General features: G+C 46.3%; 1 protein-coding gene across 1 annotated transcript in view; it reads right to left on the minus strand.

Annotated features, from left to right (window-relative positions):
- Window positions 1–22,061, minus strand: part of EGFLAM (EGF-like, fibronectin type III and laminin G domains) — a 144,457-nt gene that overhangs the window by 68,205 nt on the left and 54,191 nt on the right. The window contains exons 5-7 of the mRNA XM_005872576.2: window positions 18,969–19,086; window positions 17,279–17,414; window positions 1,747–1,913 (exon numbers count right to left, since the gene is read on the minus strand). Of these exons, the coding sequence (XP_005872638.1) occupies window positions 1,747–1,913; window positions 17,279–17,414; window positions 18,969–19,086 (421 nt within the window). The remainder of the gene's footprint in view (window positions 1–1,746; window positions 1,914–17,278; window positions 17,415–18,968; window positions 19,087–22,061) is intronic.

Genomic DNA, 22,061 nt, shown 5'->3' on the forward strand with positions numbered 1-22,061 from the left:
AGGAGCTGGGACCCACAGGAACTTCTGCCATCAGCGCCCCCGTAGGTGTCAGCACACCAGTGACTCCTCTGGTTCTCCCCGACCGTCCTCCCAGGGACTGGCTTACCTGGGCGGCCTTGATTTGCAAGCGAACACTGGCCCCGAAGAGTCTGGGAGCGTTATTTAAAACCCTGTGATTTTAAAATGAACCCATTATCCCAAAGGATAAAAAGTGTGGGGAGGCCGTGGTATGTGCTCTGTTCCTGCAGTCGTGAAAGAAAACTGACCTCACACTCCCCAAGGACGGTGCAAAAATAAATCCTTCGCTGACCCCGTGTCCATAGCAACAGCCTGAGTCCCTGCTGAAAGGGCTTCTAAAGGGCTGGGACAGGGTCGCAGAAAAGGCCGAGGGAGGCCCGGCCCTGGCTGCCCTTCCGCAGGGCACTTAGTGGGTCCTCAGGAGGCGACCTCAGCCCTGCGGCTGCGCGTCCTGGAGATAGAATCGTTGACATTTCTAGGAAGAAGGTGCTTCATTCCTGGCCATACGCCTGGGGAGTTTTAGCTCCTAAACTCTAAAGAGGAAGAGGAGTCTAGCAGTTATTGGGTGATCATCGTTATTGTGTATGTAGAGGTGTGTGTCCTCATCACCATCTCCAGATCCCCCAACAGTTCATTTTGCAGGAAGAAGCCTGACACCCAAGGTTAGGCTAAGGGCTATTCTCAGAAGAGCCCACATCCCTAGGACTTGGTGACTCTCCACCCCTGATAAGAGCCGTGACCTTGGGAGTCAGCTGTGTGGGTGGTCCTGTGAGAGAGGGGAGGAGTTTATTCAGATGCACTAACCAATAGAACTAGGGCTCTGCACCGGCCAATGGAAAGTCAAGGACAGTGTGGGGCAGGCTGCCTTCCTGGGGACAGGGGACTCAGGGGACAGCAGGGCTCTTCAGACAGAAACTTGGAGGAATTTACTGGCAAAACTGAAAAGATGAGTCTTCAAAGTTTCAGTTCTGAGACCTCCCGGCTGCACAGGGTCCCAGCTGTAGGTACATGTGCCCCCACTTTCAAAAGACAAGGATTTCTAAGCAGGGATTGGCAAGGAGGGCTAAGTCATTGAAGTGGTTCCTGAATCCATCATGGGGGAGCTCCTTAAACTATGGACTGTAATAAGAGTTTAATCTGACATTTTGAAAATGCTAGATACCCAAACCCCGCCCAGCAGATCTGCTAGATACCCAAGCCCCGCCCAGCAGATCTGCCCATCACCCAGCCCCCCCAGCCCGGAGAGGCGCTGGGACTCACAGGATCTTCTGCCATCAGCGCCCCTTAGGGTGTCAGCACACCAGTGACTCCTTTGATTCTCCCTGACCGTCCTCCGAGGGACTGGCTTACCTGGAGCCCTTGATTTGCAAGCAAACACTGGCCCCAAAGAGTCTGGGAGCGTTATTTTAAACCCCGTGATTTTAAAATGAACCCATTATCTCAAAGGATAAAAAGTGTGGGGAGGCCGTGGTATGCGCTCTGTTCCTGCGGTCATGAAAGAAAACTGACCTCACACTCCCCAAGGACTGTGCAAAAATAAACCCTCCGCTGACCCCGTGTCCATAGCAACAGCCTGAGTCCCTGCGGAAAGGGCTTCTAAAGGGCTGGGACAGGGTCGCAGAAAAGGCCGAGGGAGGCCCGGCCCTGGCTGCCCTTCCGCAGGGCACTTAGTGGGTCCTCAGGAGGCGACCTCAGCCCTGCGTGTCCTTCCCAGGGCCCGGTACTCACGGGAGGTCCGGACGGTGTGGCTGGACGGGCTGCGCGGGCTGCGGCCGTGGGGATTCATGGCTCTCACCGCAAACTGGTAGTGCGTGTCCGGATCGAGGCCCTTGATAACCATGGAGTCCATCTGGATCCGCTCTTGGATGAAGGTCCAACTGCTGTCGAAATCTGGCCTTGATGGAGGAAAGAACGAGATGAGCAAGAAGCGCGGTCAGCCCCCCCCTCCCCACCCCCCACGGAGGAAAGGCGCTGCGCCATGCAGGCCTCTCTGCAAGCAAAGCTTGTGCAAACGAGAGGGGACGGTCCCTATCTGAGACCCATCTTGATTTTCAATCATAGGCCGTCGTTTTTAAGTCCCTGCCAATAAAAGCAGGCAGGTCCTTTTCAGGGCTAGTGTTTAAACACCGTGTAAGGAGCAGCCCGTAAGGAGCAGCCTTCTTTCCTCGCAGGCCTTGGCCATGCAAACATCCCCCGCGGGAATCGTTTCCGGGCTCTGTTCTGCAGATGTTTCATAGACCAGCTTCCCCTGACAGCCCCCTTCCCGGAGGTCAGGGAGCTCAGATTCCGCGGGCTCACAGTCTGTTCACAAAATAAACAAATAAACGTTTTATGGGGTGACTAATTTGTAGGAATCGCCATGGGAAAACCAGGCAGATTCTGTTCGTGGCCAGTCTTCCTACTCGGAGTCAAACTGCAGAACTGTTCCCAGGTGCAGAGAGAGCGCCGACCCTCACTCAGAGCCGCCACCGGGAGGCAGCACACGGAGGGTGACAGTACAACCCGAGCTGGACGGAGCCGCTCACACCCTGCCAGCTGCCCTTTCACGTCTTTAAGTCTCTCTTTTCTCATCTGTAAAATGGGGGCAATAGGAGTGCTTCTCTAAGAGGGCTGTGGTAAAGACGAAATAAAATCTGCATCCTCAGCAGGGTGCCTGGCGTCCCATTGTTAACTCTCAGCACGTGTTAGCCATTATCTAAGGGACTTGCACACATCACTGTGGTCGACCAGCATCTGGCTGGTCAGCACTTGAAATGGGGCTAGAACAGCCGTGGGCAAACTACGGCCCGCGGGCCGGATTCGGCCCGTTTGAAATGAATAAAACTAAAAAAAAAAAAAAAAGACCGTACCCTTTTATGTAATGATGTTTACTTTGAATTTATATTAGTTCACACAAACACTCCATCCATGCTTTTGTTCCGGCCCTCCGGTCCAGTTTAAGAACCCATTGTGGCCCTCGAGTCAAAAAGTTTGCCCACCCCTGGGCTAGAACGTATTGTGAGGGTAAAACATACACTGGATTTTTAAAGGAAAAAAAGAATGTACAGTATCTCATTGATTACATACTGAAATGACATTTTGGATGTACTGGGTTAAACTATGTTATTAAAATTAACTTCACGTATTTCTTATTACCTTTATAAATGCCACTATTAGAAAACTTCAACTTCCATACCACTCACATTGCATTTCTACAAGACTGTGCTGCTCTGTGCAGACTTCCCAGCTGGTGGGAGAACAGAGCATTCTGGGTAATAAGAGCTGCAAGATGACACTTGGGAAGGACTGTGGGTGACAGGAGGACAGTGAGGGTGGCCTAGCTGGAGTGGAGGTTCTGTGTTAATAGCTAATAATAGTCACCATTTACCAAGTTCTTAGGAAGTACAGTATTCCCCCAGTGGGTACCTGAAACCATAGATAGTACTGAACCCTGGATATACTATGTTTTCTCCTCTACGTACATACCTCTGATAAAGCTTAATTTATAAATTAGGCACATTTTAACAAGAATAACGAATAATAAAATAGAACAATTATAACAATATACATGTAATAAAACTTATGTAAATGTGGTTTCCTCTCTCTCAAATGTCTTGTTGTACTCACCTTCTCATTTAAAGGAAACACTGTATGGCTTCACTTTGGCATATCCAAATTGCCAGCATCACTGCTTTTGCTCGTTGGAGACATTAGTAAGTAAAATAAGGCTGACTTAACGACAAGCACTGCCCTTCTCACCCGTCTCAACAGTTGATCTGATAACCAAGACGGCTCCTAAATGACTAGCCGGCAGGTAGCAGAGAGCGTGCAGACACTGGACAAAGGGGTGAATAACGTCCCCATGGAACAGAGTGGGACAGTGGGAGACTTCATCACGCTACTCAGAACCATGTGCAATTTTAAATGTATGAATTGTCTAGTTCTGAAATCTTCAGTGTAATATTCTTGGGTCCTGGTTGACCACCGGTAACTGAAACCGCAGAGAGGGAAACCATGAGTAAGGGGACACTACCGGACGAAGCAGGGTTCCAACTTAATTCATTTATTTCCCCCAAACTACCCTATGCAGCAGATAATAACATTAAACACCCTCCCCCATTTTACAGGGGAAACGAAGGCATTAACAGGTACATCACTTGCCAGAGGTCACAGCGGATGAATAGTGAGGCCAACTTGGGTTGATGGGGGAAAGTTAGACTAAGAAGACCCTTGGTATTGGGTGAAAACCTCGGGGGACAGTGGCTGGGGCTAGTCTCCACCCTTTAGCTTGCTGCCTGGTCACCTCTCCGGTGCTCTATTGTTAAACACCTCTGCTCACAGGTGTTTAGAAGAAGGCAGGAAGCTGGGTACCTGAACCATAGATAGTACTGAACCCTGGATATACTATGTTTTCTCCTCTACGTACATACCTCTGATAAAGCTTAATTTATAAATTAGGCACATTTTAACAAGAATAACGAATAATAAAATAGAACAATTATAACAATATAATACATACCTATGGTAAAGCTTAATTTATAAATTAGTCACATTTTAACAAGAATAACAAATAATAAAATAGGACAATTATAAAAATATACGTGTAATAAAACTTTTGTAAATGTAGTTTCTCTCTCTCAAATGTCTTGTACTCACCTTCTCATTTAAAGGAAACACTGTATGGCTTCACTTTGGCATATCCAAATTGCCAGCATCACTGCTTTTGCTCGTTGGAGACATTAGTAAGTAAAATAAGGCTGACTTAACGACAAGCACTGCCCTTCTCACCCGTCTCAACAGTTGACCTGATAACCAAGACGGCTCCTAAATGACTAGCCGGCAGGTAGCAGAGAGCGTGCAGACACTGGACAAAGGGGTGAATAACGTCCCCATGGAACAGAGTGGGACAGTGGGAGACTTCATCACGCTACTCAGAACCATGTGCAATTTTAAATGTATGAATTGTCTAGTTCTGAAATCTTCAGTGTAATATTCTTGGGTCCTGGTTGACCACCAGTAACTGAAACCGCAGACAGGGAAACCATGAGTAAGGGAACACTACCGGACGAAGCATGGTTCCAACTTAAGTCATTTATTTCCCCTTAACTACCCTATGCAGCAGGTAATAACATTAAACACCCTCCCCCATTTTACAGGGGAAACGAAGGCATTAACAGGTACATCACTTGCCAGAGGTCACAGCGGATGAATAGTGAGGCCAACTTGGGTTGATGGGGGAAAGTTAGACTAAGAAGACCCTTGGTATTGGGTGAAAACCTCGGGGGACAGTGGCTGGGGCTAGTCTCCACCCTTTAGCTTGCTGCCTGGTCACCTCTCCGGTGCTTTATTGTTAAACACCTCTGCTCACAGGTGTTTAGAAGAAGGCAGGAAGCAAAATAGACCGATGTTTATTCTTTATGAACTTATTGGGCATGGAAATAGAGACTCATTTTGCTGAAAGAGATGCTCGGATGATGCATAGATTTCTCCAACAAGGTGAAATGGAGTCCTTAGGCCCAGGAAAGGAAGCCTCCTCAGGCTCACTGTGCAGAGTGGTTTGTTGTGGGAAGCCACCCGTTGTCTTCACTAGCAGAGAAGTGTAAACAAGGAGCCGGAACGCTGGTGAACCTTGAGCCCTTGGCAAGGGCCAGAGCTATGCACCGATTGTCTAGTCCAGACAATGGGGGCTCAAGCTATTTCCTGACCAAATAGTCTCAGAGTAAATCCTTCTAATATTTACTGACCTTTAAGATAGTCTGTCTGTTACCGCAATTACCTGCCTGCCTAAGAGCTAGATGTGTATCCAAAATTGAATAAAAGGTTGGCAAGGCCTGGGCACCAGTGGAAGTCCTTTCTCTTGCATTGGGCTTGCCCGCCTGGCCCCCAATATTTCCAAATTATTATTTCTTGTCTCATCTCTTTCATTTGCGTGTGGCCTCTTCTCCAGATCCTGAACCCTGAACCATGCGGGATGTGGGTCCTTCACACAGGAATCCACGCAGGGGAGCAGCAGAGGTCACACGGCATGCCCACTGGAGGCAGCAGGGCCAGTTTCTCTTCCTTGATACCCTCTCCCTAAGGACGGACTTCTCATGTAAACTAACGTTGTCGTTCTGGAGGAAACCTCAGAGAGTGGAAGGAAACACATTACAAACTAAAATTAATAAAACCACTTCAGAGGAAAGCCACAGGAATGCCCTAAAAGTGAGATCAGAAAAAGATGCAACATTTCCTTCCTGTTGGTCTCTGCCAAGCTTCCCTCTGGCATTTCCAGAGGAAATGACCTGTAACTGCTCTCAGATGCCATTGTTCACCCGACTATCTGCCACCATCGTCCGGTAAAAATTACACCCCCTCCCGGGAAGGGCGATTAGTTTGTATTCGTTCATTTAGTGCAGGAAAGAAAGCTATGTTTTCAGCAAATAAGAGATTAAAATCATTAACCTTTCATTTCATTATATAGAGTGAGAGGACAGCTCACGCAGCCTGAATACCAGTTCAGAACCTTTACCATCTGGCCTCCGCTTTTCATGGGCTTTACAATTAAATGTTCTGAGTCTCTCCAGGTGCAGCAGTGCAAAGGGGAGGTTGAGAAAGGGACAACTAGGCAAAACTATTGTCTTAGATCTCCCTCCAGCCACAGCTTCCTTTTTCAATTAAAGAAAATTATTTTATTCAACTACACAGCTGCCAGTCAAATCACCATAGCAACTCTGCCTGCCAATTTCCCCAACAGTGAAAAGGTGAGAGGGAGAGAAGAAGACGAAGAATGTGCTGCCATCCAGGTAAAGATGGGCAGCCGCCAGCAGATGGGCACTGGACGCACTTTTCCAAAGAGTGGGCCAGGGTTGGGTCAGGTCCTGCATCTCCAGGGACCAGCGGAGCACCTCTGCAGGTGGCTGGGCAGAGGAGTTCGGGGGCACAAGCAAGGTGTTGGCAGGGGCTACTCAAATCCCAATCAGCTGATTCAAGTAATCAAGACTCGCTCACTGGTACATTGGGGAGGGAAGAAGCATGACCCCCCACAATGTAGCATCCAACCTGGTTATTAGCATCTTAGAGATCATTTCGCCCAAGTGCCTGAAGGCTCTCAGAAAGTGCATGTGGGCTCTTATGTGTGAACATCATTGTATTTTTCTTAGTAAAGGGTTCTCAGCTTTTATCAAATTCTCAGCAGCTTTAAGAGTCACTTGTCTAGTGGAGGCTCACATTTGACCCATATGGACACTGAAGAAAATAATTTATCCAAAGTCGCCCTCAGATTCTCAACAGCTTTAAGAGTCACTTGTCTAGTGGAGGCTCATATGGACACTGAAGAAAATAATTTATCCAAAGTCGCACAATCAGTAGGTGGTATAATTTTCTGTTTCATTCCTTTTTTCTTTTGGCATTTTAAACACCTCTCCCATTGCCAACCTCACCCCTAGTGAACAACTGTTTTTCTCGGTACCATCAAACCCAGTAGGCAGCTGCCATGGGCTAGTCAATTGGCAAGTGATTAATGATTATCAACTGGGCTTCCATCACAGAAGCTATATTCTGGAGGCTCAAGGAACTACAGACATAGTTCTTAGGGAGTTTACAATCTAATTGGGAGATAATACATCTAAGGATCAGTAGGAAGCCAGTGCAAAATGACATATTTCAAGAGCTCTATTTGAATGGGTCAATGTGAACTGAAATCCTAGGGAAAGTCTACGAGGACCAGGAAGAACTTAAGTTAGGCTTGGGATGTATTTGAGTTTGGATAACTGAAAAGGAAGAGAGCATCTTTGGGTGGAGGAGGACAGATCAACATTAGCTCTGTGTACAATGTGCTCATGGAAGATACTCCACAGTACGTGTTTGGATGGACGCAGGCACATAGTAGGTGTCAAATAAAGGGTGGTTGAGCTGAACTGGAACATCTTTAGAATTTCAGCTTAGGAATAACAAGATGCCCTAAACCAGGGGGTAGCAAACTTCAGCGAGCTGCCAGGTTGTATAGGTAATGTTTTAGGGGAACACAACCTCGCTTGTTTGTTTAGTTGTCTATAGCTGCTTTCCTGCTACAATGGCAGAGCTGAATAGTGGAGACAGAGATCAGATAACTGGCAAAGCATAAAATATTTGCTATCTGACCCTTGAGAAAGAGTTGTACAACCCTTGGTCCGAAACAGCAATCTTTATTTTTAAAAATATATTTTTATTGATTTCAGAGAGGAAGGAAGAAAAAGAGAGAGACAGAAACATCCATTATGTGAGAGAATCATTGATTAGGTGCCACTGCACACCCCACAATAGGGATTGAGCCCCCAATCCAGGAATATGCCCTGACCGGGAATCGAACCGTGACCTCCTGTTTCATAGGTTGACGCTCAACCACTGAGCCACGCCAGCTGGGCACCAAAACAGCAATCTTTAAACTTGTTTGTGCTGCTTTGATAGTCTGAGGCAGCACCTGAGCCCTCTCTCAGAATATTTTTTATGTATTTTTATTGATTTCAGAAAGACAGGAAGGGAAAGGGAGAGAGAGATAGAAACATCAGTGATGAGAGAGAATCACTGATCAGCTGCCTCCTGCATGCTCCCTATTGGGGATCAAGCCCACAGCCGGGGCATGTGCCCTGACCAGGAATCGAACTGTGACCTCCTGGTTCCTAGGTCAACGCTCAATCACTGAGCCACGCTGGCCAGGCTCAGAATATTTTTAATGAATAAAATGACATACATAAGATCACCAAGGAAACCAATCATATTGAAAACAATGATAAAAACAAAAAATTATGATATACTAATAGTATATGTACTTCTTTATTACTACATTAAATAACAATACCTTGCAATAGATGTAATTACTACAATAATTTTAAAGTAGTGATGAGCATGACTAGTATTTGGGGATGTGTGCAACATGTAATGGGGTAAGAAAACATCTGGGATTCTAATGCTGACAAAGTCTCAGGAATTATTAATACCCCTGTGGCTTGTTGCCTATGTTCAGATTTTTTTTAAAAAGCACACTAGATTTGGTGAAACTACAGATGTAATTTTTGTCCAACCAAAGTCCAGGGACCCCTTGAATTCTATCCATGGACCTCCTGAGGATCTGCAGAGTGCAGGCCAGCAGCCTGTTCTAGAAGAGGCATGATTCCCAAGATCACCCGGGGCGACACAGAGAGGTGAGCGAGAACCTGACGCTTTAAAGAGCCTCCATTCTGTCACTGTCATGGGAGCCGCTAGGCACTGAAATGAATTGCAGAGGAAAGTCCAGAACCACAAAGTAGTCACAGGTTTAAAAAATGTATCGTCTGACCTTCAGCTTTCAGCCTTCTCTCTTTATTCACAAATTGGTTCAACCCAACCCAATGACAAGCAGACGGATAGAGTGGAGAAGGAAACTCAGCTGGCATTTCGTCCCAGGCGAGCAAGAGCACACTTCCATCTACAGCTCCCACAGGCCCCTGCGCGCTACAGGAGAGCTCAGTGCATGTCGCCAGCCACAGGCTGACCAGGGATGACATCGGAGGTGCTCCTGGTGGGAGGGGCTGGGGCTTTCAGGGATCGATGTGTAGGAAGGACAGTTGGTGAGATTCTGCAAGGCACTCAGAATCGCCCTCCCACCGAGCCCCAGAGGGTGACCTTGACACACCAGGAACTCTGGGGCCGGGCTCCCGTCTGCAAGGTGCTCCTGAGATTTTCAACTTGGAAACTAAAGGTAAGGAAAAGGAATTGTGTGTGAAGCCTCAGCTGACATGGAGCAAGCCCATTCTCACTTATTTCTAAGGCTATTCCTGGCGGTCAAGAAGGCTTAGACTTAAAAAGCATAACTTCTTACAAAGAAATTGGATTTTCCTCCATTCTCCCCCAAATTAACTAATGGTGAAAAAACAGTTATTTAAATGGTAAGTTCAATAGTTTTAGGGGTAGGAAAACACACCGGACTACATCACTGGTGAGTATTGCAGCCATTTGCCTGATTATTGATATACATTCTAGTAAAACGCTGTGAAAAAAGCTGACAGTTCACTCACATACTATAGAGGAGTGGTTCTCAACCTTGGCTGCACATTAGAATCACCTGGGAATCTTTTTAAAATCCTGATTTCTGGGCCTCATCCTCCGGAAATTCTGTTTCTTTGTTACTAATGTTGTGGCCCCACCCCATAACAAAGAAACAGAATTTCTGGAGGATGAGGCCCAGAAATCAGGATTTTAAAAAGATTCCCAGGTGATTCTAATGTGCAGCCAAGGTTGAGAACCACTGCTATAGAGAGTTCCAGAAGGCAAGCTGGCATTCAATATGAAATAAACCCAGAGCAGGACTTTCTGTTAAGCTGGTGCACTTAGGTGTTCTTTGAAGCTTCACCACATCCTGATATTCTTTTTGTGATAAGAAAACAAAAGCAATAAACAACACTGTGTGGGAGGGGGGTCCGGGGTGGGTGCGCAGACACATGTGGGGGTTTTGTCTGGCTTTGACTTCTGCAGTGGGGGACGCAGGATGTCGGTTTCTGTTGTGGCCTCTGAGATTAGTCCTAAAGGATTCATGGAACCCCCTGTGGCCCGTGTGGAAATACATCTCCATTTTCATGTGGTTGAGGGTGAGAAAAAGAACCAACACAAACTAAATCCCCCGGGAGCTACTCTGCTCATTCCTTGCAGACACCCTCCCATCGGCACAACCTTCCTCGGTCGCTGCTGTCATCATCCCCATGGACAGCGGAGGGAAGTATGGCGCAGAGAGGCTAAGGGGCTTGCGCAGGTTCCAGCGAGCTGTGGGCACTCTCTAGATGCAATCCCATGACCGCCTGTGTCCAAATGTTGGCCGGCCCCTGCCTGACACATGGTATGTTTAACTCCACGCCAGGTGCTGTATTCCACAGAAGGGAGGGAGTCACTGCCCGCATGTCATGGTGAGGAAGATGGACCTGAACAAGTAATTCACTGCAAGTGTGATGACTGTCGAAATTAAATGCTGTAGGTGTACCTAGCCTAGCCTGAAGAAGGGGCAGAAGCTCAGGGAAGGCTCCCTGGAGGAAGTGATCGTTACACAAGTGTCCTGAAGGATGAATGAGAGCTGCGTAGGCAAAGAGGTGGTAGAGTAATCCTGGCAGAGAAGAGCAAGCAGAAAGACTACACAAGTGTCCTGAAGGATGAATGAGACCTGGTAGAGTAATCCTGGCAGAGAAGAGCAAGCAGAAAGATTTCTAGCCAAGAAAGTACATGGCTCTATAGGAAAGCAGAACAGACCTATCACAGAATCCATCAATAGGAAGAATTTGCATAGAGGAGACACTTACTATGTGCCAGGTGCTGTTCTGTGCAATTCATGTGTATCAACTCACTGATCTCACAACAACTAGATGAGGTGAGCAAATGGTTATCCCCATTCATCTGTCTGAGGCACAAAGAAGAGGCATAAATAATCCACTTAAGAGCACATGGTTTAACAGTGGTGGGGGCAAGGGTTGGACCAGAGAGCCTAGGTCCAGAGCCTGTACATAAGCCACCAGTGTACACTGCCTCGCCTTTGTCATGAGAATGGAAAATCAGAGTCACCAGGTTTCAGAGGTCAAATGGCCAATCCTTATAGTATATGTAAGGAAGCTGAGAATTGGAATCAAGCCACGGGTCCCAAGGACTGGAGCCAGCTCAGAGCTTGTCTTCTGATCCCAAATTTGGACAAACTTAAAGCTGAGAGATGAAACCAATAATTGGACTGTAAGTTTTGATCCTGAATGAGAAACTTCTTTTAACTCTCTTAGGCTGTGACCTCGACCATAACTCAAATCACATCATCCCTTAAAAATACTCAAGGAAAATCCAGAATCTGTCCAGCCCCCATTCTGAGTCCCCGACTGGATCTTCATTTCAGCAACAGCCTATGCAGGGTCACTTTCTGTGAGGAACTAAGTTCATTTGTTACTTGTACATGAACAAAGAGTGTAGGATGGAAAGACAGACAACTTTTGACAAAAATGTCAATTTGTGAATAATTTTCAAAACCCACCCAGGTGGGCATGATCTTGAGATTCTCAGTGAAAGTCAGCTTAGAAACAGCCCTCTGTGAAGATGAATTTCCCAGGTCTCATGATGGAAGGCATCTGCAAGGGATCCGGGAATTATTTAGGTAGAAAAGTGTGAAAGGGAAAAGAAAGAAACCCTTTTCCTTCCCATTGCTTGGTGTAACTGTCTCAGGCTGAGATTTAGAGATCCGCATTTCTTGACCCTGTGCCCCTAAAATATACACAGAAATATTGTGAACTTTCCCACTCGCACACCAGCAAAGTCAGGGGTAGACATTTTTATTGAAGACAGCTACTGAAAACTTTAATCTACCCTTTCAGCAATTGACATAGCAAAGCTCTGAAGTAATGTTAACAAATCAGGTCACACTACAGAAAAACTACAGGTAAGTTCAATGAAAACTATTTTTCACCTTTAACCAGTCCAATGATAGCATACTAGTATGTGAAGCATGGTTTCCCATTTGGAACATCAGGGGTGAGGAATATTTTTCCTGGACTTGGTTTTCATTGCCACCATAACATATATTTTTTGCTGATGAGAAAGACACTTACCCTGGGGAAATTCTTAGGCGGAGAGAGGAAAGTTTCTCAGACATTTATAGCCCAAATATTTCAAAACATAGGTAGCTATATTTATGCTTGGTTCTTATTTTAACAAACGCTAAGCATCACTGCCCACAAATAAATTTTCAGTATCACTTTAGAAATGTTCTCTTTCATCATGAATGCACGATTTTTCTGTTTTAAGAAAGCAGGTAAAATTTTTGAAAACACTGCAAAATAGGTTACAGCCTGCAGCCTTACTTAGAATTTGCCTCTTCAAATCTTTTCTATACTGATTAAAAATGTAAAATCTACTGTTAGCAAGGAGGATAATGAACAACCTCAGGTCAACTGTAGGGGAAAATAGAAGTTGGATGAGGAACAAAAATGTGCTTGGTCATAAGTCCAGGGCTCTGGAGAGCATCATAAATACAAAATGTCTACCTGAAACATCATCAAACTAGCCAATGAGCAGTCAGTTCCCCATACCCTGGTCTAGTGTAATTTCTCAGGTTAATCTTTTATTAGCCAGTTAAGTATTTTTAAAGATTTTCAAAGACTATTCCCTAGCAATGCCTTTGATACCATTATCCTCATTTCATAAATAAGAAGAGCAACTGATGTATAAGTACCTACCAAGACAGAGAAAGGACTGGAACCTAATTCCAAGGACAGAACCTAGATGGAAACTTCACATGAAGATGGTTGAAATCTGAAGATAACCTCTGGCCATAAACTGATTTAGACAATTTCTTAGCCTTGGCCTGCCTCTTGGATATAACAAGAACCTTTGGGCTCCCAGGGAGACCCGTCACAGGTGTTTCTAGATGCAGGAGGTTATCCGTATCCGGGCAAAAGGACTTCAATATTAAACATTAAACAGACCTCTCTGGGGAAAACAGAATGATTGAACACCCCAAAGCTGTTGAGGCTAATTGCAACTCCTGCTAGAGCACAAGAAAGCTCTCCCTAAACACATGTCCTCAGGCCTCACCTGTAATGGGAGAGACTCGGAGATGTTTACAGATGAATGTGGGGATTTATCTTGCAGCCAAACAGTAAATGCCACAAGCAGCTGTGAAAGCTTTCTTTCTGGACCAACAGCGAACAGCAGCTGAGCTGAGGCTCCCCATGCCCTCGGCCAGCAGGGGGGTGGGCGGGCTGCGTTCACACTTCCTTCCCTCGGAAGGTGGGTCAGACTGAAGAGATGTGGGTTGTGTAGAAAGAGAATGGGGCTGGACGTCAGGGGACTTCAGTTCCCATTTTAATTCTGTCCCCATCTAGTCATTGTCTCAGCAAAGCAACTTCAGCAACTGAGTCTCACTTTCTTTCTTTGTAAAAGGAAAATAATGGTGGGAAGGAAACAAACACATTGCATGTCTACTGTGTAAAAACACTGTGAAATCTATGCACAGCAGCCCTGCAATGAGGGTCACATGAACTTGACATTACAGATGAGGAAATGGAGGGGGCTGAGATAAGGTCACGTGACCAGTCACATATTCTGGAAGAGATAATAGAGGAGTTGGCTTCCCCATTCTACCATACTCCATTTGGAACTCCAAAATGTCCAGTAATACTACATTTGAAGCTAGCTTTCCAGGGCATTATTAAAGTATATTTTTCAAGATAAACAGAAAAAACATATATGTAACAGTTTGTTATGATGATGAATAATTTAAAAATATTTATACATAAGAATTTGGGGCCTAAACCCCTCAAATGTTAGAGACAATTCAGAATGTTAAAATGCATTTTTGCTGGAGAGAAATGATAATTATTAAATGTAGGTACAGGACAGCCACATATACCTGGCACTTTTCTAGGTTTTTAATGTCGACAAATTCTTCCTTATATGTGATTTCCTTTGATTCTCTTAACCACATTGTACCATGTTTTGCAGCTAAGGATACTGTCGTCAATGCCTGGGGGCCCATGTCAGCTCCCAGGTCCCCCCACTTCTGATTTCGGCGGCAGCTGTGGCACAGAGAGCTTCCTGTGAGCTCAGACTCTCCTCCTGGCATGGCCCGCATCCAACCTCAAGCACCTGCTGCGCTCCTATCATAGCTCCTTCCCGTCCAGGAGCTGTCCTTGACCTACAGCCAGCAGGGCCTAGAAGGTGAGAACTATACCCCTGGGGAAACCCTGATCAATAGAGGAGGAAGCAGGCGGAGAGTAGAGGCTCCTGTCGTTTTGATAGGGACATTTCGGAGGAAGAACTCTGCACACTTCAGAGGGATCTCAGCAGCATCAAGCTCCCATGGAAGGTGCTTGATTCACACACGGTTCTGTGTTCTCCTTCCTTCTCTCACTTTCCTCGTGTCTCATCCCTACTTCTAAACAAAATAAATGGCTTGCACTCAAGTCCCTGTCTCAGGCTTTGCTTTGGGGGGACCCCAAACTATGAGAGGCATGGAGGCCTCAGCAGGGGAAGTGACAGGCATAGGGCCACCTGCCCCAATTCTTCAGGTTCTTAATCCAATGAATTTTTCATATCTCTCCTTTCAGTTGTACACACAAGGCTACAAGCTATCATTTCTAACCTTCTACCAAAATGCCAGACTTAAAACAAGTGTAAAAAATACACGCTTTAGCCCTAGCCAGTTTGGCTCAGTGGATAGAGCGTCGGCCTTCGGACTAAAGGGTCCCAGGTTCGATTCTGGCCAAGGGTACATGCGGCCTCAGCAGGGGAAGTGACAGGCACAGGGCTGCCTGCACCAATTCTTATGGAAAAATCCAACGAATTTTTCATATCTCTCCTTTCAGTTGTACACACAAGGCTACAAGCTGTCATTTCTACCTTCTACCAAAATGCCAGACTTAAAACTAGTTAAAAAAATGCACGCTTCAGTGCAAAATGAGTACTAAATGATAACCATCATTTTTGCCAGGGGGTTACAACAGATCATCTACCTTTGAAAAACTTCGATTTTTTTCCAAAATTATGAAGTATTACATTTTGCTTTGCTGGTAAATTAGAAATGTTAAGTTTTTATACATAAGAAAGCTGAAGTTTTAGGACTTTCCTATGTTATACTTTTAACTATTATTGAAACCAGAATTAGAATCTTTTCTACTCCCTTTGTCTACCAAATCTATTCAACAGCAGGATTGTAGATTTCCCTTAAGGAAGAGCATTGGCCTAGAGCTTTAATAAGAGGCAACTTTTTTTGTTTAATGTTCCCTTTTCCATTAGTTGCACCACAAATTCCACCGTCTTGAGCTCTCAGTCATGTATTCCAGGTCTGAACGACCTGCCATTCCTCACTTCCAGAGCTCAGAATATGACATGTGGGAGCTTAATAAGAGGCAACTTTTGTTTGTTTAATGTTCTTCCCTTTTCCATTAGTTGCACCACAATTTCCACTGTCTTGAGCTCTCAGTCATGTACTCTAGGTCTGAACAACCCGCCATTCCTCACTTCCAGAGCTCAGAATATGACATGTGCTGACCAATTAGTGTGGTCTCCTCCCTGGCTACATTGATTGGCTCAGAGGACAGACAGGAAGCCAAGCCTGGCCAATTAGAGTGAACCTGGAGACTTTGATGGGTCCTTTTCCAGCAGGGAGCTACACAAGCCGACTGCACTGCACGTCTTCAGTGCCTGGTGGCCACCTTGCCACCTACAGGAAGAGCCTTTCTGAAAATGAGGCCAGCGAATGGGAAGAAAGGGAAGGCGTGGCACAGAAATGGATGGAGACAGACTGTCAAGGTCACATGATCTGGTCCTCCCTGAATTTAGACTTGCCACTGGACTTTACAGTCCCAGGAGCCCAGACATCACTGCCTCATCTTCCTTCAAGCTCCTGCCACTTGGAATTCAACAAACCAGCCAGAAACAAGCTCTGTATTCAAGCATTGAAGAGACTCGGCGCAGAACTTCTCTGGACAAACAAATAAGTGTTTCCCACGACCAAGGAATAAGCTGGAAGTCAAGGACCAGAGCGGAGCTACTCACATCTTGGCAGAATCCTCTGTCCCTGCTTCAGAGAGCCCTGGGACCGAGGTACTGAGCAAGTCCCTTCATGATCCTGCAGCAGCCAGCCCCAGACAAGCCCCTCGCCTCTCATGCAGAGTACACTGACTCCACACACCTCATTTCAATAGCTCGGTGCTTCAACTCACATCCCAACTCCAACTGGGGTCCAGAGGATGGACCTTAGATGGAAATTCCTTCGGCTCATTTTGTTCTTTTGCTCAAAACTACATACCAGCATTGAGAAGCCCTGTTTCACATTTTAAACTCTTAGAAAAGCTTCTAATCACCTTTGTACCCTCTGAGAAGCTGAATAAAAAGGGGCTGGAGAGGTGATGAGAGCAAAGAATGCTGAAACCACACCAAGAAACTTGCCCAAGGCAATACGGATACAATGAACTGTAATTATTTTTAAAGGTCTTATTCCTTCTCCCTCCAGAAAAGTCACCATCAAGTATTTATTTCGAAGACAATGTTTCAAAGGTAGGGAGGCAGGTTCCGAGCCTGAAATGCAGGCAGACTTTTCTCTAATTGTGGAAGGGACGTGGGAAAGAGGTCAGGTGAGTGAGGACAGGTTTACCAGATGGCCCACCACTGAAGAGGAGGGGGGACAGGCGCTGGCCCAGGCCTCCACACCTCTGTCATCTGTTAAACACACATGCTGTGAGCCGATGCTCCCTCTAGGCTTCCAGCATGCTTAGAATACCTGAGGTCACTACCTTTGGCTTCTGGGTGTGACATACAAACTCACCTGATGAATTCCACGGAATAGTACTGAATAGGGGAGCTTCCTTCACTCTCTCCAGGTTTCCAAGATAGGGCCACCTCGGACTCGGAAACCACAGTGACGTGTGGCTGCTGGGGTGCTGCCGGAGGCAGGCAGGAATCTAGGCAAGACAGCAGGCAACTAGTTGGTTTAGGATCTTTGCTGCAGGAGAGGTTTAATATGTAAAAAAACAACAGGTCTGCTTCTTACTGCCTAAACCTCTCTATTCAGAGCAGCAGGAAATCCGCACCAAATAAACACAAAAATAAACACAACTGGGTTCACCATGTAAGGCTGGAGTCAGTAAGAACTGGTCTCCCTGTCTTCCCCATGCCCCCCTGGCTGGAATCTAACTAAACTATTATCCAGACCATTGACTTTGGAATACACAATGGAGTGTATCCTTTGAAACCTCAAATCATACTCCCACCTCCTAACAGCCTTTCATCTCTGTTTGCATGTTGGAATTGATATTTACCTACAGATACACAATGGTCCTTTGAAACCTCAAATCATACTCCCATCTCTGTTTGCATGTTGGAATTGATATTTACCTACAAGGGGAAAAAAAGGCTCAGCCACTTACTTTCTGTGTGTGTGTGTGTGTGTGTGTGTTCCCCCCGATGATAATCAGAATACATACCAGTGGGAGGACATTTGGGAAATGCCCTCATGTGTAAAGACATAGGCATCACCCATGATCCTCTTGCCTAAAGCTAACTGCTGCTACTGCTTTCATACCCAGACTTTCATATCGCTCAGCCTTCCTTTATACTCCTGCTTCTGCCAGATACATTTTTCCTGCTTTCTCTTCCCAGTGAAATAGGCAGTTTTCAAAATTTGGGGCAAATACACGATTCTTCCTGAAACCCTCCCTGAGCCTGGAGGTGGAGGACGTGCTCTCTCCTGAGTGCTCCTAGTCCACTGCACAGACCTCGGATGCACTGGGGCTGCTCGCTTACTGTTTGCTTCTCCCTCGACAGAAGCTCCCTGTGAGTAATGTCATGTGATCAAAGCATCTTTGCCCCCAGTACCACCTCTATGAGCCTTTGTTGGGTCCCCTTTGTCTATAAATCTCTCTTCCCGTGTCTCTTCCTCACCTTCTTAATTCCCACTCACTGTCAGATCTCCACTTAGAAGTCATCTCAGGGAATTCTTACCTCCCCCCTCCATCGGGTCTCCCTTTGTACGTTCTCACAGCACTGCAGGTAGCATTTATCACTACCTGTGACTATACATTAATTAAATGGAGTCTTGACCCACCCCCCTATGTTCTAAGAAGGCAGGAGCTGTTCTGTTCACCACTGAATTCCCAGAGCCTAGTACAGTGATGGCGAACCTTTTGAGCTCGGCGTGTCTGCATTTTGAAAAACCCTAACTTAACTCTGGTGCCGTGTTACATATAGAAATTTTTTGATATTTGCAACCATAGTAAAACAAAGACTTATATTTTTGATATTTATTTTATATATTTAAATGCCATTTAACAAAGAAAAATCAACCAAAAAAAATGAGTTCGCGTGTCACCTCTGACACGCGTGTCATAGGTTCGCCATCCCTGGCATAGTACAATGCCTGGTACACAGTAGGTCTTTGTTGATATATATACTGAATGAAGGAATGAATGAAGAGCACCCGTCAGTTTCCTATTATTAAGGAATTGAACCCATTTTACCTTGGGGCAGGGTGGTAACATGCTGAGGAGAGCTAAGCCACCCTTTGCCTGTCAGGCTGGAAGCTGCTACGCTCACTTGATATTCAGTGCCTGGTTTCAAATCTCCGATCACTTCCTCCTGTCAATGACCAAACAGGAGAGGTGTCAATGGGGCAAACCAGACAATTCCCATGAAGGCTGCCTCTTGAGACCCCTGTGAAATTTTGCTTGGGACAGAGGTTGTTTTGCTTTCTCTGAGACTGGCCAAGTTTTCAAATTTGTAAAGAGGAAAACACCATGATGTATTTCCCGAGACTAGAGCATCACCCTTTATTGGAATCTATACAATAAGTGACTAAGGGTGGGGAGCATGTATAGTGTGGAGACTCTGGACAAAGGGATGATTCATGACCTGGACTAGACGGAGCCGGATGGCGAGAGACTTCATCACGCTACTCAGAACGCATGCAACTTAAAACAGGTATTGTTTATTTCTGGAATTTTCCATTTAATATTTTCAGACCTCAATTGACCATAGGTAATGAAACTGCAGAAAGCAAAACCTGGGATAAGGGAGGACTGCCGTCGTCTTGCTTAGGTAAGCTCACCTCCTGCTCCCTTAGCTTCCAGCACCTGCCTTCCCCAATCTGCACCTCCAGCTCAGACCTGCCTCTAGAGTCCAGCTGCGGGCCTGTGGCTGCCTCCTGAACATCTCCACCCAACAACTACCAAGCAACTCAAATTCAACATAACCAAAGCTCAACTAATCCTTTCTCCTCCTCCCACCCAAAAGAAAACAAAAAACAACAACCTTATTTTACCTCTTGTGCTCCCTCTCATTGTCCAAACCAGAAATTCTTGACACGTTCCTCCCTGTTCGCTCGCCCTCCCTCACCGCCATTCACTAGGTTACCTCTACAGGTACCAGTACTCTTTCAGATCACTTGATTCTGGTAATGTCATTTTGTCACAGGCGTTTCAGTCCAAGTCCTCGCAATTTTGACAATTATGAGGCCACCAATACTGCCTGCACCTCCAATGCAGACTCCACACTGTTAGAGTTATCCTCCTGAACCCCTAATCTAATACCATGTCACTTCCCAATTTAAAACCCCTTAGGAGAGCATATTTGTGTCCCCTGTTTATCCCTCCAGCATCATCTCATGCCACCTCCCTTCACTGCATTCCGCATTCCCGTCAGACTTAAGGACTTGGCAGGGCTCAGATTTATGCCAGTCAGTCGCTTGCCTCTGGGCCTTTGAACCTGCTGCTCCCTCTCCATGAAATGCCCTTCTCCCCAGTCTTGCCCGGCTCAGCCCCGCTCATCCCTCATGACTCAGTTCAGCCGAGACATTACCTCATTTCTTTGAGCCCCAGCCTCCGGTCTGGTTGGGCAACCCTTCCTCTATGCCTCTATGCTTCCTGGCGTCCTTGGTGCACCTCAGTCTTAACACCACTCCCCTTACATTGTAACTGTCTGTTGATTTGTCACCTTCTCTGCACCCACCTGAGGGCAGGGAGCAAGTTTATTCCTCTGGCATCCCAGAGCTTAGCATAGTGTTATCAGACATGTACCAAGTGCCCACGAAATGCTTTTTGATGAACAAATGCATTAACTAGCGAATGAGAAAAATAAATTAAACCCAGATATCCAAGGTAATCCGATGAGCTCGAAGAGAGAGTGCCCCCTCCACCTGGATTCCCAGCATCAATGCCTGTGCTCCAGGCCCTGGAGCTAGTGAGGAACTCCAGACACAGGGCTGACTCCCTCTGACCCACTCCCTCCAGCCACCTGCACATGCCTCCCAGGTGCTCCCTTCTTCCACTTCCTCTGAATCCTGACCTGGACCATTTCTACAGCCACCTGGAGAGTGTCTACCTCCACTCTCCCTCCCCCACCCCACCCCCCGGACCCACTCTATTCTATACGCAGCTGCACAAGGGGGTCTTTGCTGAACATACGGACCTGCTTCCACAGCCCCTCCTGTTCTAGTTCCCTGCATCTGGGCACCTAATTCCACCATCTGCCCCCTGGTTTCATGTCAAGTTGGGTTCAGAGACTGGACGGTGGACAGCAGACTCAGTTCTCATTCTCTCCCAAGTGCCGCACCCAGGCCTTTCCCATGGAGGCAGAGAGGCATTTCCAAGCCCACTTGATGCTCTCACAGGCTTTTGCTGCAGGATCCCTTTCCCTGTGAACTGATTGTGTTGTGTGAAGTGTAGGGGCGCAATGCGGTTCCACAGGTTTCTAGAGACATTAGCTATGAGCCAACACAAATCCAGCTCCCATGGAGTGTTGTTTCTCGGTCCCAGGAACACGGGCAGCCTGGCTTGATTCTTCTCCCAGCCTGTGAGGTAGGTACCACTCTGACTTTCATTTGTGGACGATAAAAGGGAACCCCTGAAAAGCTAGAGATTTGCTCAAGGACATGAATGGTGAGGCGGGCATTTGAAGCCGGCCTTGTTTGACTCCACAGCCCAAGCTCTAATTCTATAATATGTGGATGAAAAATATTAGATAATACTTAAATCTACAAAACATACTTAGCATAAACACTGACAACCAGATGGTTATTATTTTATCTATACATGTAGAAGTTTCTGTACTAGAAATTTCAAAGTTATCACTGAAAATCAGAACTCAAAGATTGGACCCTGATTTCAGACCTCACTTTTCCCCCCTCACCCTTTCTCCTACTGCTGGAAACCCAGGCCATTTGTTTCCAGAAATGATGCTAGATGTTGTTTTGTTCACTTGCCCGGACATGGAGTTGCTGTACTATGAGGGCAGCCAGTTCACATGGCTGAGAGGAGGCATGAAGTGAGAGCCCCAGACAAGAAGCCAGGAGACCCAGGTTCTGAGCCATGCAGCTGTGCCACTTCACTTCTCTGGGCCAAAGTTCCAACACCGTAACTCTAGGATTCTCCTTAAATAACCTTCATGGGTAGCTCTGAAGTCAGGGCTGGGTCTCAGTTGCCCTGGTGCAAGTTGGGAATATCTAGCATCATTAGATGGAAGGCACCAGAAAAACAGAAAAGTACTCTCTTCCTGACATCCTTCTTCCAATGGTCCAGACCAAGGCTGTGCAGGCCAGGGTAGAGGGAGGGGCGGGG

Source organism: Myotis brandtii, unplaced genomic scaffold, assembly GCF_000412655.1.
Source record: "Myotis brandtii unplaced genomic scaffold, ASM41265v1 scaffold384, whole genome shotgun sequence".
Taxonomy (NCBI): Eukaryota; Metazoa; Chordata; class Mammalia; order Chiroptera; family Vespertilionidae; genus Myotis; species Myotis brandtii.